This window comes from Phoenix dactylifera, chromosome 7 (assembly GCF_051530095.1).
Source record: "Phoenix dactylifera cultivar Ajwa chromosome 7, Ajwa_hap1_PhDact_Kaust_v1.1, whole genome shotgun sequence".
NCBI classification, from domain to species: domain Eukaryota; kingdom Viridiplantae; phylum Streptophyta; class Magnoliopsida; order Arecales; family Arecaceae; genus Phoenix; species Phoenix dactylifera.
The window spans coordinates 3398336-3414902 of record NC_143196.1 but is presented as its reverse complement, the minus strand read 5'-3'; the positions used below and the strand labels follow the sequence as shown (position 1 = coordinate 3414902).

The following is a 16567-nucleotide window of genomic DNA, read 5'->3' as shown; positions in this document are numbered from 1 at the left end:
AAAAATAATACTACTAATAGCATCATTTCTTTGGAACTAAAATTTGTGAATAATAAGTCAAGGATTAAAAAAAAAAATTAACTAATTCATTTATCATGGATGATTTGAAAAATCATTCCACCAATAGAAAATTTGTGAATTATTATTCACATGCCTAAACACAGCACGGAAAGCAATTGTTTTTCCCGCGTCTGTATTCTATATATTCTCAACTTGTTATGCTCGTGAATATGAACTGGTCTCTGGTTTTTTCGGTTGTCATGTTTCATTCCTAGGTTGCTGGACCTGCAACAATTCTTTTCTTGGAGCAATAAGCCGAGAGAGAGAGAGAGAGAGAGAGAGAGAGAGAGAGAGAGAGAGAGAGAGAGAGAGACAACCACAAAGTTTGCAGAGCTTGCAGGGAAATCTGACGTCTTCTGCCGGCCAATCGTGCCACTTGTCTCATCTTTGATGGCCAATGGCTACCTCCAGCCAGACCACACCTTTTGGCCTGGAGAGGGCCGGGGAAAAGAACAGTAGGAAACCAACGAGCATTGAAAGTGGTTGCTACTGCAAAGGTGGCAGGGATTTGATACTGGTCACGCCAATCACATCACATCTGTATATCTTTTAGCACGCACTTCGATACGCTCATGATTTCATTATTATTGCTTCAATATTACGTAAAAAAAAGACGATCGTAGCCGAAACAGTACGGATCCCTCTCTGTTCAGCTTTCAGGTGAGGGGAGAGAGAGAGGTAACGGCGTTACGACTTTATAATGGTTGTCAATTTCAGTGAAACAAGTTCAAATCACAAGCTATTTATATAATTTAAAATTTTTAACTATAAAGATTCAATTGTTTTATTGAAAGGATTTTGCAAAAGGAAAAGTCAACTATATCTTCACAATTGCAAAGAGAGGGTTTTTGTTTTAATTTTGCCTGCCATGAAGTGTCTGTCGTCATGCTTCTATTCTCAATTAAATGCATATGTTAGTTTAAGTCACTGGACACATATTGGAAACGGATACTTGTAACATATGTTTGTTATATTAGTCATGATAGCATTAGGGTCAATAAAACTTTAAATAGATTGTTCCAGGAAGAAAAAAAAGAGAGATCTTTTTCATAAATTTGATAATTAAGTAGACTCTCTCTAGAATTTTCTTAAATAATAACTTTCACTAGTTTATATTTTATTTTTAGAATTTAAAACTCTTATGTTGGTTTAAAATGAATATTCTATCTTACAAGCACCGGCGTTATCAATTATAGCCATTGTTGTAGAGTTATTTTTTGTTCCAATAGCTAATACATTTGGAGAAAAATTCACTCCTCCCGACCTCTCTCTCTCTCTCTCTCTTTTATTTCCAACTTTAAATTTTTATTTAGCTTTCTTATCTCGAGTTATTCCCCGTGATCCACCTATGAGATCGCTTGCACCAGCTTTGGATTAAAGAAGATCGGCCATAAAATATAAGAAAGGAAAGGAATGGGGACATAGCGAGAGACTCTCGATTCGCTGCTCTACATTTTGAGAAAGTGGAATAATAAAGGCCAATCAATTTTCCATATTTAGTTTTTGAAAATCCTTTCTCAATTTCAATAAATTGTCGAAACTAAAAAAAATTCTAATTTTAATAATTTTTGAAAACCGAAATAGCCATGGCCATCAACATTGGCTCTATCGCTACTGCTACCAACACCCCATCAGTCTTTATTGATAATGCCACTGCCACTATGGTCACCATTGCCGCCGCAAAACTTAACCCAAATGACTACCACACAAGTTTTGGGTTTTGGTTAAAAAAAAAGAAAAGAAAAAGAGACTAGTTTTAGTTTTCATGAAAAATAAAAGTGATACCAAATACAACCTAGATTTGCTCAGATTGAATTTGAAGATAAATGATTCCAAAATAAAGATCCAAATTATTGAATGTCATGTACCACTTCTACATGACTTACAAACTGAAAACTAGACGTTATACGGTTTTCTTGCCGGTGCCTCAACTCATACTCAGTTCAAGATATTCCAAAACACATTTCCTTAAATTTGCATAGTATTTTCACATTGGTCAAATAGATAAACTACGTATGTAGCTGCGTATGTAACTTGTCACTCCGGAGGCACCTTGTGGATTGATGATGGGGAGTTGCCCTTGGCACTTCGAGGTATCCTATTTTTTGACCTTATTGGGTGTATCCGTTCCCGTCGGGTATAATACCCCCGTATTAGCAAAAAAAAAAAAAAAAAAAAAAAAAAGATAAACTACAAAGGTATCTGTAAGCCTAGACGAAACTTCCCCCTCTACTAAGTCTACTACCTTGTCACCAACTCAGCATCATCTTTGAAAGAAAGGCCAGGTTACTATTTTGTCTATCTTAACTCGTCAATTTTTCAAATGGATTCTTAACTAGTCAAATTTAATAGCCCACTGATATTAGCAGACAGAACTCTCCTCACATTATCTACAATTATGATGCTTCACTTCATGATGCCACCTTTGACTCACTCAATCACCTCAAATTCATGACATGTTTCAAAAATGCCTCAAGAGGTAGCAATTATGTCTGAAAAATCTAAAATTGTCCAATTTCTGACCTACAATATACCTAAACGATCTTATCAAATCAGGCATGGCACTGAAATTTCCATTGTCATCCTGAAGTAAAATGTACAGCAGATGTGAAGTACTCGCTCAAGAATCAGAGCGGTGTGCCCTGGCAAACTAAACTACATTAAAAACAGGTAAAACCGAAGGCCAAGAATATACAAACAAGAAGTGGAGTCATTGGTGATAGTGTTTAATTAAAAACAATGTCTACCTCAATTTAGAACTCTTACTTGCTAATTCAATCATCAAGAAAACAAGGATCCTACTGATTCCGAGGAGCATACCTTTATGTATCTGGTTTCAAATATTTTTCCCTGCAATTCATAATAAACCAACAAGAATTAGAATTTATAGGAGAAAAAGCAAGAAAGGAAAGACATTCAGTAGAATGATCACCAGAAAACATTCCGCAGAGATGCTAATTGCTCGAGAGGCAAAAGAGCTCGCCATCAATGAGATACTTGAATAGTTCTAGTTGGAACCAAGGATGCACTGTACCATGTAGCTCATATCCATGCTTAAATGGTAGAATGCAGAAGAAGGAGAAGGCTGGAAATCTCTGAGAAGCCTATGCTTTTGTTATCCTTCACAACAACAATCAGTTGGCTGTTCCATGTACCCCTGCCGTTCAGAGCACTCCTTGCAAATTTTTCATGTTGCAGACGAAGAACATTTTTATCTAAATAGCACCATAACTGCATAGAGGCTCTTCTGTAGTCCTCACCCAACTTAATCCAGGTTCCTTTCTCAATCCTACTCTCATTCTCCTCCTAGTGTTTTCTGCATCATCCCACTTCCCTACTTCAGAATACATATTGGACATGAGCACAAGCGTTGGGCTATCTTCACCTTGCATTCCCATTATATGGTCCCTAGCAAGTCGTACTAGCTCTACATTACCATGAAGCTTGCAAGCAGCTAAAAATACTGTCCACACGGATGCATCAGCCTCAAGCAGCATATTTTCGATAAAGAGTCTTGCCCTATCCAGCATTCCTGCCCTACCAAATAGATCAACCACGCATGCATAGTGTTCCATGCATGGGACTATCCCATACTTAGAAACAGATCACCAGCTTCATATATAGTAGCAGCAGTAGAAAAAGCCTACTAGCAATAACTACCAAAAATAAGTAAAAAAAAAAAAAATGTATATCTCTGAGGAATTGAAATTTGGAGGGATGAGTATAAATACTTAAAAGTAACTTTCACAAATAAATATAATTTGATATTGTAATAAAATAAAATAACTACGTGAAGAAGAAGAAGATGATTTTGGATTTTCCATATTCAAACTGCCCGTCTAGCTCAGTTGGTAGAGCGCAAGGCTCTTAACCTTGTGGTCGTGGGTTCGAGCCCCACGGTGGGCGGTTCTATTTATTTTTAAACTTTTTTTCTTATTGCATATCTTTTTATTTTATTTTCCTCCTCATTTCTTCTTAAAATTGGAAGAAAGAAAGATCCACTATCTTACAGCTTTTTCTTTAATTTTTTTTTTTTGCTCGATAAATCTTCTTAGAACTAAAATATTAAACTACACCAGGCAATATTTTATATTTTTTTAATCTTTTTTCCTTCCTCAATTCTTCTTAAAATAGGAAAAAAGAAAGATCCCACTATCTCACAGATTTTTCTTTAAAAATTGTCCTTTTTTTGTAAATTTTCTTAAAATTAAAATATTAGCATGCACCATTACTTCACAATTTATTTTTTTATATATAACAAGATACCAGTTTTTTGATTGGGTGTGATAAATGGTTTACCAAAAAAAAAAAGAGAAAATGGTGAGATATAATATCTGGGTAGGTACAATTTACACATGTTTTATGTGATTTACAAAACCTCATATATCCAAGGCACCTTTATTTTGGCTGAACTTATGAGGTGGAATGGAAGAATTTTTCTCACAATATTACCGAGCACTTGCTTAGATAATATCACCTCTTATCCACTCGGGAAAGAGACTCTGAGTTCCATTCCTATGGAAGCCAACCTTAAAGGTAGGATAGGTGTAAGGTAGAACGGGTACAAATTAGCTTCTCTCAGTCTCGATCTTTTTTTTTTCCACAATGGAATAAGTCTGGATGCTTGACATTGGATTAGAAGGATTAGATAAGCTGCACTTCATGAATGTTACTGTTGCGGGGACGGCATTCTGCCGGAGCCTCACACAACAGCCTAGCCCACATTAAGCTAGCAGAGAAAGAGGACTGCGTTCCTCCCGAGGTATTGTCCGCTTTGGGCGCTCCGGCCCGCGCGTCCAGCGCAGACGGGGGGAGACCACTGCCCTCACGATTTTGCCCTTCAAAAGGCGCCTCGAGAGGAAAGGTTTTCCAACCCCCATTTAAGGCACAGAACATTCCCGCTACTAGCCGATGTGGGACTAAATTCAAGGCCCCTCCCCCTCCCGCAACATAGTCCCCCCTTTTATTTTTATTTTTTTAAAAAATTTGGACCATTTCTCGATTTATGCGTGTCATCCTTGCGCAGGGGCCATGCCGGAGCCTCACACAACAGCCTAGCCCACATTAAGCTAGCAGAGAAAGAGGACTGCGTTCTTCCCGAGGTATTGTCCGCTTTGGGCGCTCCGGCCCGCGCGTCCAGCGCAGACGGGGGGAGACCACTGCCCTTTGGGCGCTCCGGCCCGCGCGTCCAGCGCAGACGGGGGGAGACCACTGCCCTCACGGTTTTGCCCTTCAAAAGGCGCCTCCCTGATGAGAGAGTGCGCCTGCAGCTCAGCTCATAGAGAATCTGGTATTGTCCGCTTTGGGGATCGGGGATCGTAACCCTTATAGGGAGCCACCCATCCACCCCTCACGGTTTTGTCCCTCCGGAGAGGGCGCCTCGAGAGGAAAGGTTTTCCAATCCCCATTTAAGGCACAGAACCTTCCCACTACTAGCCGATGTGGGACTAAATTCAAGGCCCCTCCCTCTCCCGCAACAGTTACATTTTCAAATATGTAACATCAGGGAAGTAATTAAAAGGTTGTGATTCTCATGAATGGCTCTTGATTGTTCATCAATGAGTGGTTGATCATTTGAACTTCTCACTCTCTCCCTCTTCCTCCTTCCCCCTCCCTTTGGAATGAATAAGAAGGGTGATACCTTTCAAAAATATTTAAAATTATCCCACATGAATTTACTCAGGTAGCTAGACACATATCATACATATATAGCGTGGCTGCAACCTTTTTTTTTCATGAGTTCAATTCTAATTCAAGTCAGCCTTAAGGGTGGGATGGATTAAGGTAGAGAAGGTCAATATTAGCTTCTCTTAGTCTCGAATAAAGAAATCACAATGGAATAAGTCCAGAGAGTAGTAGATTGGACTGGATGAATAATTAGATAAGATGCACACCACGAATGATCCATTTACAGATATGTAACATCAAAGAACTAATAAAAGGTGTGATTCTCATTAATGGCACTTAATTGTTCATCAGGGATTGGTCCATCATTTAAACTTCATCCCCCCCTCCTCCCTTTCAGATGAATAAGAGTAATATAACACTCATTTTGATCGACAATCACGACATCCTTCGAATTAAAGTACCATCTCGTGGTACAATAGCATACATAACATCTAATAATAATATATGTCCTTAAATAAAACAGTACAATTAATCATATTCTGAACCAGATCGGCTGAAAGGCTTCTTTGCACATTTACTGGGTCAGGATGGTGATGACCAAAAAATACGTCAAGTGACATTACTTGCACCCACCATGTTCTGCACTCTCATCAGCTAACTTTCTGGAATGTGATTGCAGTGCGATGAATACTTGCTGCTCTGCAAACACTCAAGAAAAACAAATTAGGACTTGATTGATTATGATGTAGTGCAGCATTACATGTAGAAGGCAAAATGCCAGACAACCCTGTCAATCCACAAGGCAGAAATAAAATGAAAGATATGCCTTCAGGACATGAAAAACCGGAACCTCTCGGGAAAGGAAATCATAAAAAGGAAATTACCCTGTGCTACACTAGATTGCAATTCCAGAACAAACGCAAAGCTTTGAATCAGCTCCTCCGCTTATTATACTATCATCTTTCCACCAGTCTGCAGTTAGTACCTGCATTCTCCGAAAAAATCAAGTCAGCAAACCCAATGGTTCTCCCCAGTCACAAGCATCAAATCAAAAAGCCTACCTTGTCTTTGTGCGAGTCTACAGTTGCCAATGGCCACTGGAACAAGAACGTCAGTCGAGATATTAGTGTATGTCGTGGATTTGTACAACCAGAACAATGTGAAATAATGCAGGGAAAGGATAGAATGTTACCGCTGTTCTCAAATCCCACAACATCACTTTCCCATCATAAGAAGCCGATAACAAATGAAACCATGACCTCGTGTGCCACTTGCAAGCAGTGATCCAAGATGAATGAGATGAAAACTGAAGGATAGGAGCCAGAGTTCCTGCACATATGGATTTGTCCAAGTCTTATTCAGATTAAGGGCATAACCAGGAAACAAAAAGATTCCGTAGTGTATAGATTCTTCTATTTGTTCACCTGGTTTTCGAGGATCCCATATCCTCAAAACTGGGTCAGAGCCACCTGCAGCTACAAGTGCAGATCTCTCTCCACCAACATGGAGGCAATTTAATGCTTTTCCGCAGACCTATACACAAGAACATCGCACATATCAAGCTATAAGATATCAGCTGATTCAGATGTATGGCTGTCAAACATGAAGTCTGCAAACCTAAAGAATAACTAATTAGCTTGGCCTTCATGATCCCTTACAGTTTACAGTAAATCCGTTTGCACCATCAGATCGCGCCCATAAAATTTGACAACATAATTATATCATACCATGTTCCAAGTCTCGTTGCCTGTTTGAACATCCCATTGTCTGACAGAATGATCCCATGATGCAGAATATATAGTCTGAAGCTCTGGCCAAACAACTGAAGAAACACACTGTGTATGTCCAACAACTGTTGAAGTAGAGGTGCCCTGAATTTCATGAAGAAACTCTATTATCGATAGAAAGAGCTCAGAAGTACAACAGAACCAAAATAGAAGACATCATTAGCATAGAAGATGCCCAACACAATATCACAGTCCAACACTTGAACTTTACTTGATTATACATTCAGGAATAGCATAATTGTAACCGCCTGTTTCTCAATCTTCTCTCTTATTTACTGAGCACTGTTTTGGCATTTCCTTTATTGAACAAAAATTTCAATTTAGTTAGGAAGTCAGCTCTAATCTTTAGTTTTCCTATTAGACATGTGCACTAAGATTTCTTTCATTTTCTTTGCCTGCCAACTCTTGATACAACTCTTGACCCAGACTACTTGACCTACATGAGTTGGATTTCCCAAAAAGCCTCAAAAGACCTAAGCTTCATCAACAAATCTGGGTCTTCAAATCTTTTTCTTTTTTATGATAAAATGAATCTACTTTACTCTCCCAAAGTTGCAGTTCTCATTTTTAACCAAATGAGATATCAGAAAAGCCTTATTAAATCATAAAAGTAACAAAAAGAAGATCATAGATACCTCCAACAGAGACTCTTCATGTTCTGCTGCAGCAGAATGAAGCTTTCTCTTCTTTATTGACACTGTATCACCTTCTGCTTCAGACCCCTTTACTTTCCACAACTTGATAGAGCAGTCCCACGAACCTGAACATACCTAAGAGTAGAAAAACTTTAGCATCATAATTCAGGGAAAGAGAAGAAGATATGATTTTTAGAAGCCCATAGATGGAGACAAGGATAAAAAGATCTGACCATATCTCCAGAAGGGGATGAAGAGATGCTCTGAACAGATGATGTGTGTTCTTTAAGAATTTTATATGCTCTGATCCTCAGTGGATGCTCCACATGTTCAATTGTATCAAACTTTCAAAATACACAAGATACTTAAAGTCATGTCAGCAGACACGCATACCTTCTTCTAAATAAAGTTTGTACAATATGTAGCATACCTTCCACAGTCTCAATGACCGATCTTTTGAACCTGTTGCCACAAAGAAGCTGTTTTCACTCTCAACTCCTGCAAAAGGACAGGACAACTGAAGAAGTGAATATACTCCAGTGCGTGAAGGTATCAAACACATACTCAAATATATTCGACTATAATTGTATATGGCCAAGCATGTAGCCAAAAGAGTGCATGCAGAAAGAGAGTTTTTCAAGCATCGGATTGGAACCTCTTTTAGAATCTACCATGCTCCACACTAAAAAGTGAAATTCCCCCAAAGAACAGAAACCAGCATAATATAATGTAAAGTTGGGGTAATATATTAACTAGAACAACCTTCGCGATTGATGACACTTGCGGAAGTAATTGCACCACTATGCCCCTCAAAAATGTGTGAACATACTGCTCCACCTTTCCATATCCTAAACAATGAAAAATCATTAAATCGTAAATCAGGTATACACGAAGTCCTGATTGTTTAAGAAAAGAAAAAATGAATATAAATGAGTGCTGCTGAAAGTTTTTAAGAAGCTTACCTTGCAACACCATCATAGCACCCTGTTAGTATGAAACTGCCATAGGAGACAAGTTAGCATTGTAGACCATATGTGACAATAAAATAATAGCTGGTCAATATTACCAAGAAATAAGAATAAAAAATAAATACATACACACATGAATACACACATACATCCATGCATGCATGCACGGATAAATATATACTTACCACCAAGGCTATCTCTAGAAGTATTGCTTTGAGCAAGAAAATATCAGGAGCACCACTAAACTAGCATGTCCAATGAACAATTACAACTAAATCCTCACAGCAACAATAATTTGTATGTCATTATCGGGAGCACCACTAATCAATTCGAGAAATTCTAAGAGAACAGTGCCTTTTGTTTGCATAATACACTTTGGAATAAGACCTGGAATCAGCAAGCTCGGTGCATAAATATTTCCTTGTGAAAAGCATGAAGCAAAAGGGGGTCATAAGCTTAGACACAGTATTTCCCCATCACCGATAAGTCTACAACCTCATCAACGTACACAATGATTCATCTTATCTCTAAAAGACTAAACTTCAATCTCATCTGTCATAAACTGTCTCTATCATAAACTTCCTCATATTATTTAAAGTGTGGTGCATTACTTTGTGATGTTACTACCTTCACGCATCCACCAAGCTATATTTCGTGACAGGTTTGAAGAAGATACGATGATGTGTATAAACTAAATAGATGCAACTTGAAATCAACAATTCCACCTAAAGAAAAATATCAAATCAAACATGACACCGAAATTTCCATTCTCATCCCAAAGTATAAAATACAACAACAGAAGAAGAAAGCGAATCAAGAACTAAACTGGTAACCTTAACTACAACAAGAACCTGGTAAATTGCAATCAGAAACAACATGTACCTTGGGTTAGAACCATCGACAGCACTGACCCAATCATCATGCAAACAAGAATCCTCCTGTTTTCTCGGAGCTACAGCCTTTATGTATTCGATTTCAAGAACTTTCTCCTGCAATTTACAATATACTCACAGGAATCAAAAATTCTAACAGAAAAAGCAAAAAAGGTAAGACCTTTGACAGAATAAGCGCCATAAAACATACTGCTGAGATGCCCTTGGCCAACAGGAACTGCTCCAACGGCATTCGTATGAGCTCGCCGTCGACAAGAAAGTCAAACGGTTGAAACAGGAACTCAGAATCCACTGTACAACGTATCATCAGATAGTAAAACGTGAGATAGCAAAGATTCCCATGTTTAACAAGAGTAAATTTCGAGAGAAGAGAGGGGATGGGGGTATGGTACACGCGTACAGCTCTTCAGGAGATGGTTGACGATCTCCGAAAGGCCCATTCGAGTGAGATTGGAGGGGACGGCGAGGGAGGTGGTCGAGACTCGCAGCGGCGGCAGGAGCTTGGTGGTGAAGCGGACGCGCATCTGCCTCGAGGCCTCCGCGCTGCCGCCATTGGCATCCATCTCGTATCAATATCCCTCCCTTTCTCTTTCTCTCTCGTTCTCTCTCTGATGCTGTGGTGATCGGAGAACCTCGTCGGCCGTGAGACGGCGGAGGTCGGAGGGAGAAAAGGGGGAAAATAATAGAGGGCGCGATTTGAGCAAGGGTTAGGGTTTTGGTCGGGAGTGGATGATGACGGGGCGGAGGGCGATTGGTGAACGAACGGGAAAGGATTTGGCCATTCGGAGGTGCAAACTTGGGTTGGGCTGTCCTTGGGTAGGAGGGCCCAACCCAATAAACTTAGCACGGGTCCAAGGCTGGGACCTGACCCAACAATAAAACTTTCAGACCCAGGCTAGCTAGGGTTTGGTGGGATTAGGTAGAGTCAACTCGGGTCGATGATTTAATATTGGAACCTAGGTTGGCTCGATTTTTCATCCAACTTGATTGTGGAAAAGGTAATAGAGTTGATCAAGGGTAACCCTCTTGCTATAATGAGTAATGTCGTGGCATTCATCTTGTCTAAGGCTGCGAATGGGCCGGGTTGACCCGTGGCCCGACCCAACCTGCTTAGACTTGACCCAACCCATTTTAGAGGGCCCGTTGGCCGGGTCGGATTCTAAAATTAGCCCCGTTCTATTTTTCAGGTCGGATATGGATTTACTGAATTCCGATCCGACCCGATCCGACCTGACCCATTTGAAATTTGGATAATTTTGAGTTTGCAATCCTACAGCCCAACTCGATTCATCCCGAATTTGTAAAATTATTTGGATCCGCGGGCTGCAGCCCATAGGGGTGCAAAATTAGGACTCGAACAAAGAACCTGATTGGGTCGGGGTCACTCATGATGCGACCTAACACAACCCATTTGCAACCCTAATCTTGTGCTTGCCACTTGGTGTAAGATTTTGTTTGTAGAATTTATGAGATAATTGAATGATAAGTTGCCAAGTTAGCAAAATATGGGCTTTATGATTTTTCGATGTGCAGTAACATATGCCTTAAAGCATTTCCATACTACCAATGCAAATAAAAAGGTTAGGTCATCGTGCTGACTTTTTCCTATGATATTTTTGTGCTACAATTGCTTTGCTCTTTGCTCCCTATAATTACACTAGATAATATGAGATTGTCAGGTTGATTAACAATTTTGTTACATAAATCTAGAGTCCCCAATAGAACAGGACCGGCTAGAAGCCAGTATACACGCTTTAGCTATTTCTTAGCAACCAAACACCAGAAGTCTCAGAATTATAGCTCACCAACATTCACTTCTCAAGCAAATCAAATACCCGAAGTCTCACTTCAGCAAAAAAATCATATTTCAGAACTCATTTCTTGAGAAGTGGCCATTTCCACTTCTGCTGCTTCTGTGCAACCAAACATATCCTTAAGTTCTAGTCTGAACCGATGCCGACCAAATCGTCAAATACTTTGATTAACCGGATGTCTAAATCTAAATTTGAGCCAGTAGGTCATATGTTTCCTCCAATAATGACTCCATTTATGTAATATATAATGTTGTCATCCAACCATATATGTAGTTCTTTGGACTCCTTTGAGTGGGTGGCGGATATTTATTTATGAAGCTTTTTTTTTTTGTAACAAAAAATATATAATGCCAAAGCGGAGTACCCCAATACGCTCTCAATGATCCGAGAGACACCAGAAAGAAACCAGATTTTTTCTATTGCCAGTCAACTTTGTTGAAAAGTAGTTGGAGTTTTATTTTTCATTGTTTGATAATTAAGCGAGCAGTTGTTGTTGGCGAAGGAGTTTTGAGTAGATGTCATCAGTACTAGCCGCCATTCTTTGGGGAACAGTAGCTTTGATCGTTAGGCGGTGATGATAAGCTACGTCCAAAAAAAATTATAAGTAGTTTTCATCATTATAGGTTAATATTTAGATTCTTTAGTTATATATAAGTACGGAGATTTTTTCGACAAATAATTAATATAGAACTAAACATACACTCACACGAGTCTGCATGGATTTAATAAATCTAACTTAACAAAAAAAAAAAACCCACAATTTGTTACCAGTCCCTAATCATGTATTTTAATAGGTTCATGAGCAATATATCATGTTCATCGAAAGGTAGGTACCTGCCGTGCAATTTCACCCCCAAATTAAACATCCCATATGTTGCTTTGCCATGCAGTTGTTGCAAGTTTTGAAGGGAAGTTGTAATTAACTGATCATCAGGAATTTTGGAATCATGATAGAACCATCTATGTGAAGTGGAACGGTAGCTAGCTATGCCCACCTACCATGTCATGCTACCATAACAAGCACATCTTCACTGCAATGCAAACTACAACTTCATTATAATTAATTAGGATAGAGTGGAAAATAGATATATATTTTTTTGCATGGATCAAGTAATTCTATATATGCATGGATGTATATAAATAACATCATTAAAAACTGTGTACATAGAATTTGATTAGACTTAGATATTAAAAACAAGGATAGTAGCCTTCATCTATTCCAAGTACAGATCTTAGAAATTCTAACTTAAATGAAATATTTTGTCCCTCGTGGGAGTTGCACCAGAACAGCATGACTCAAAGTCTACCAGTCCGTCAAGCTGCCTAACGGTCCAAAGTTGATGCAGTATAAGACCACATCACATCGTTCCCGTGGAAACAGAGAAGATCACACAAACCCAGCACACAAAGTCGTACGTACATGGCTCCGGTTTACCTCTTCCTCCTCACTCTGCTCTTCGCCACTCTCCTGTATCTCTACTTCAGACCCAGGTCCCACGCCCCGCTCCCACCGGGCCCCATGGGGTGGCCCATCTTGGGGAACCTTCCCCAGCTCGGGACGAAGCCCCACCAGACGCTATACCACCTTTCCCACGTCCATGGCCCCCTCATGCACCTCCGGTTCGGCCGCACCGACACCATCGTCGCCGCCTCCGCCGCCGTCGCCTCCCTCCTCCTCAAGACCCACGACGCCAACTTCGCGGGCCGCCCACTCAGCTCCGGCCCCAAGGTGATGGCCTACGACGGGCACAGCGTCGCCTGGTCGCCCTACGGCGACCGGTGGCGCGCCATCCGGAAGATTTGCAGCCTCCACCTCTTCTCCACCAAAGCGTTGGATGGCTTCCGCCACATACGTCAAAGCGAGGTGGCGGCGATGGCGGCGGGCTTGGCGGCGGCGACGGCGGCGGCGGCGGTGGAGGTTGGCCCGTGGCTTAATGCGTGCACGGCGAACACGATATCGAGGGTGACGCTGGGGAGGAGGCTGTTCGCGGTCGATGGAAGTGGAAGAGAGGAGGTGAGGGAGTTCAAGGAGATGTCGGTGGAGCTGACGAAGCTCGCCGGGGAGTTTGTGGTGGGAGACTTCGTCCCGGCGTTGAAGTGGGTGGATGTGGGAGGGGTGGTGGGGAAGATGAAGAGGTTATCGCGGCAGTTCGACGGCTTCTTGGAGAAGATCATAAGGGAGCATATGGAAGAGAGCGGTCCCGCGGAGCAGCATGAGGATTTCTTGTCTGTTCTCATCAAGCTCAAGGAGGATGGTGATGAGGACGGTGGTAAGCTTACAGACCAGGAGATGAAGGGAATTCTTTTGGTAATAGCTCTGAATCTCTCTCTCGTATTTTTACATTAAACTATTAATAGTAAATGACATCAATTACTCTTAAAATACTTACCTAGGGTGTTATAATCCAATTTATCTAACCCTCTTCAGTCCAATTCTTGTGGACTCATTTAAGGTTTGAGTCAAGTAAATCAACAAGTACTTGATCCAGTCCAAACATAATGAGGTTGTTGGATTTGTTTAATTTGTGACACCTAAATACACCCAGGCAATGGATCCTCTACAACCTAACTAATTGGACATTTGGCAGATTTTGGTATATGCAAGGAATATTTAGTTAATATTTTTGTTTCTACATAAAACCTGCTTACAAGGTGTATTGGATGTAATTTTCTGTTTCACAGTGAATAAAAATGCACCACGCAACTTGATCTTAGGAATTTTGTATAATTAAGGATTTTAGAGAATTTAGACTCTATGCATCAACATCGCAAATACACGATATCAATGACATGTTATTTTTGAGAAATAAATATTAATGTTTCCAACATTTCAGCTTCACTAATACCACATACATGAATTGCGTCCGATGTCTGAAAATTGCAATGCGTTTTAAAATGATACACAAAGAAACATTTTCAAAATAAATGAAAGAAGAAACATATGATATTCCCACCTAGCTATCACAAGCCAAAGTTTCAGTAAGGCTAGTATGCCTGAAAAATAGAACCTTGAAACTTTTGGTCACTGTTATAGCAGAAACTATAGTTGTTGATGGTTGATCTTTGCCTTGGCCAATATATTTTTTTTCTTTTGGAAATAAAAAATGGCCATCATCAATCTATAATTAGCCAAAAAGAGTAAGGATGCTTTTTTTTAATTATTATTATTAGCTTAGTGGTTACATGGCACAAAGAATTATTTTAAGATTGCAATTAGAAATAATTATATTATTTTAATAAGAGGAACACTGTAACCCACAACTATAATTATTACATCGGGGTTGATGACCGATGATTCTCTCCCTTCCAGGACATGTTTGTAGCCGGCACTGACACCTCAGCAAGCACCGCAGAGTGGGCCCTAGCAGAGCTGATCCGCCACCCAGATATCCTCAAGAAGGCCCAAAAGGAACTGGACTCGGTCGTGGGCCGCGACCGCCTGGTCTCCGAGTCCGACCTGGCCCACTTACCACTCCTGCAGGCGATCATCAAGGAAACATTCCGCATCCACCCATCAACACCACTCTCCCTTCCCCGCGTCGCCGCTGACCATTGCGAGATCAACGGCTATCATATCCCCAAAGGCGCCACTCTCCTCGTCAATGTATGGGCCATCGGGCGAGACCCTGCGACGTGGGCTGACCCACTTGAATTCAGGCCAAACCGGTTCCTTCCCGGCGGCGGGCACGAGCACGTCGACATCAAAGGCAATGACTTTGAGATCATTCCATTTGGCGCCGGCCGGAGGATCTGCGCCGGAATGAGCTTGGGCCTTCGGATGGTCCAGCTCATGGCTGCGACGTTGGTCCATGCATTTGATTGGGCCCTGCCAGTGGGCCAAGACCCTGAAAAGCTAAACATGGAAGAGGCCTTTGGGCTGACACTCCAAAGGGCCGTGCCCCTGGCGGTGTGTCCTAAGCCCAGGCTAGCCCCTCATGTGTATACAGCCGCTTGATTCATCAATGGCCGTAATGTGTTTCTTCTCTTCGTCCCTGGTGTGAGCGCTTGAGTGCCCATCTTTTTTTCTTCCCCTTTTTTTTCTCGCAATCCTCGTGTCATGTTTGTCACCTTATAAGGTAACCATTGTGAGCTCTCTTTTTTCCTTTTCTCCATTTTTCTTTATAAGAATAAGATGGATGTCCTGCCTATCATTTCATAACATCCATTCATCGAGGTCAGACGTCAGAGGTAGCACCTGTGGAGTTTGATTGCAGAGAAGAGCAGATTGCTAGAAGAGTCTGTCTCCTATCAGGCCATGCATGTATACAGGGAGACAAATGGTGCTGTAGACTAAGTTGCCTCCTATGCAGCCCACCACTCTGAGAGTTTAATTTGGGCGAGCCATGGGTCAGTGCCTGTGCCCTTATATAGTTTTTAATATTATAATCTTGTTGGCCGTATTCACACCCATCGAGTGTGAGCCGCCGTTGTACCAAAAAAAAAAAGAAAAAGAGCATGGCTTTTAAATATATTTTTTGTTTTAAGTTGATGGTTGTCTGCTTCCAAAACCTATTTCTTAATTTATTGTAGAATAAAAAATTATTAATTGGACCTGATTCACCAGTTCGATAATGGACCAACCTACAAATCAACATACATGTATATGAAAAAAAAAACAAAGTGATAAAACATATTTCTGCATATTACTTTACAGTTAGATTGCTGAGATGGTGAACTTGATCCAACCAATAATTTTTCGTTGAAAAGAGTGATCTTTAATTTAGATAGATTATATTTTCTTTTTTTTTTAAATTTTTTGATATAGTTTATGCATGAAACGTA

General features: G+C 40.6%; 2 protein-coding genes, 1 non-coding gene and 1 pseudogene across 4 annotated transcripts; 2 read left to right on the top strand and 2 right to left on the bottom strand.

Moving 5' to 3' along the window:
- Positions 1–3893: 3893 nt before the first annotated feature.
- TRNAK-CUU (transfer RNA lysine (anticodon CUU)) lies at positions 3894–3966 on the top strand. Its single transcript has one exon. It is a non-coding gene; the product is annotated as a tRNA-Lys (tRNA).
- A 1074-nt stretch (positions 3967–5040) lies between these two features.
- LOC148702853 (U6 spliceosomal RNA) lies at positions 5041–5097 on the bottom strand (annotated as a pseudogene).
- An 896-nt stretch (positions 5098–5993) lies between these two features.
- LOC103710242 (ribosome biogenesis protein WDR12 homolog) lies at positions 5994–10751 on the bottom strand. Of its 2 annotated transcripts, none has more exons than XM_008795900.6 (14): positions 10372–10751; positions 10162–10262; positions 9961–10067; positions 9073–9108; positions 8873–8958; positions 8541–8608; positions 8344–8454; positions 8111–8245; positions 7416–7559; positions 7113–7221; positions 6881–7017; positions 6750–6785; positions 6573–6673; positions 5994–6387 (listed from the first exon to the last, which is right to left on the bottom strand). In XM_008795900.6, exons 1-13 carry the CDS (start codon positions 10532–10534, stop codon positions 6584–6586), a joined length of 1323 nt encoding a protein of 440 aa, XP_008794122.4. In that variant the 5' UTR covers positions 10535–10751; the 3' UTR covers positions 5994–6387; positions 6573–6583. The 2 variants fall into 2 exon arrangements, with proteins under 2 accessions (XP_008794122.4, XP_088557101.2); XM_088700975.2 differs by having other exon boundaries at positions 10364–10697.
- A 2277-nt stretch (positions 10752–13028) lies between these two features.
- LOC103710250 (flavonoid 3'-monooxygenase CYP75B137-like) lies at positions 13029–16269 on the top strand. The gene is made up of 2 exons (XM_008795911.6): positions 13029–14093; positions 15096–16269. Exons 1-2 carry the CDS (start codon positions 13206–13208, stop codon positions 15738–15740), a joined length of 1533 nt encoding a protein of 510 aa, XP_008794133.3. The 5' UTR covers positions 13029–13205; the 3' UTR covers positions 15741–16269.
- The last annotated feature ends 298 nt before the right edge of the window (positions 16270–16567 follow it).

Excerpts from the sequence above, each read along its gene's own strand:
- LOC103710242 (XM_008795900.6), bottom strand. The coding sequence starts at position 10,534 with ATGGATGCCAATGGCGGCAGCGCGGAGGCCTCGAGGCAGATGCGCGTC. Across the intron at positions 8,959-9,072 it reads TGCTATGATGGTGTTGCAAG|GATATGGAAAGGTGGAGCAG; the intron begins GTAAGCTTCTTA and ends TTCATTGTTTAG. Across the intron at positions 8,246-8,343 it reads CATCCCCTTCTGGAGATATG|GTATGTTCAGGTTCGTGGGA; the intron begins GTCAGATCTTTT and ends TTCTACTCTTAG.
- LOC103710250 (XM_008795911.6), top strand. The coding sequence starts at position 13,206 with ATGGCTCCGGTTTACCTCTTCCTCCTCACTCTGCTCTTCGCCACTCTC. Across the intron at positions 14,094-15,095 it reads AGATGAAGGGAATTCTTTTG|GACATGTTTGTAGCCGGCAC; the intron begins GTAATAGCTCTG and ends TCTCCCTTCCAG.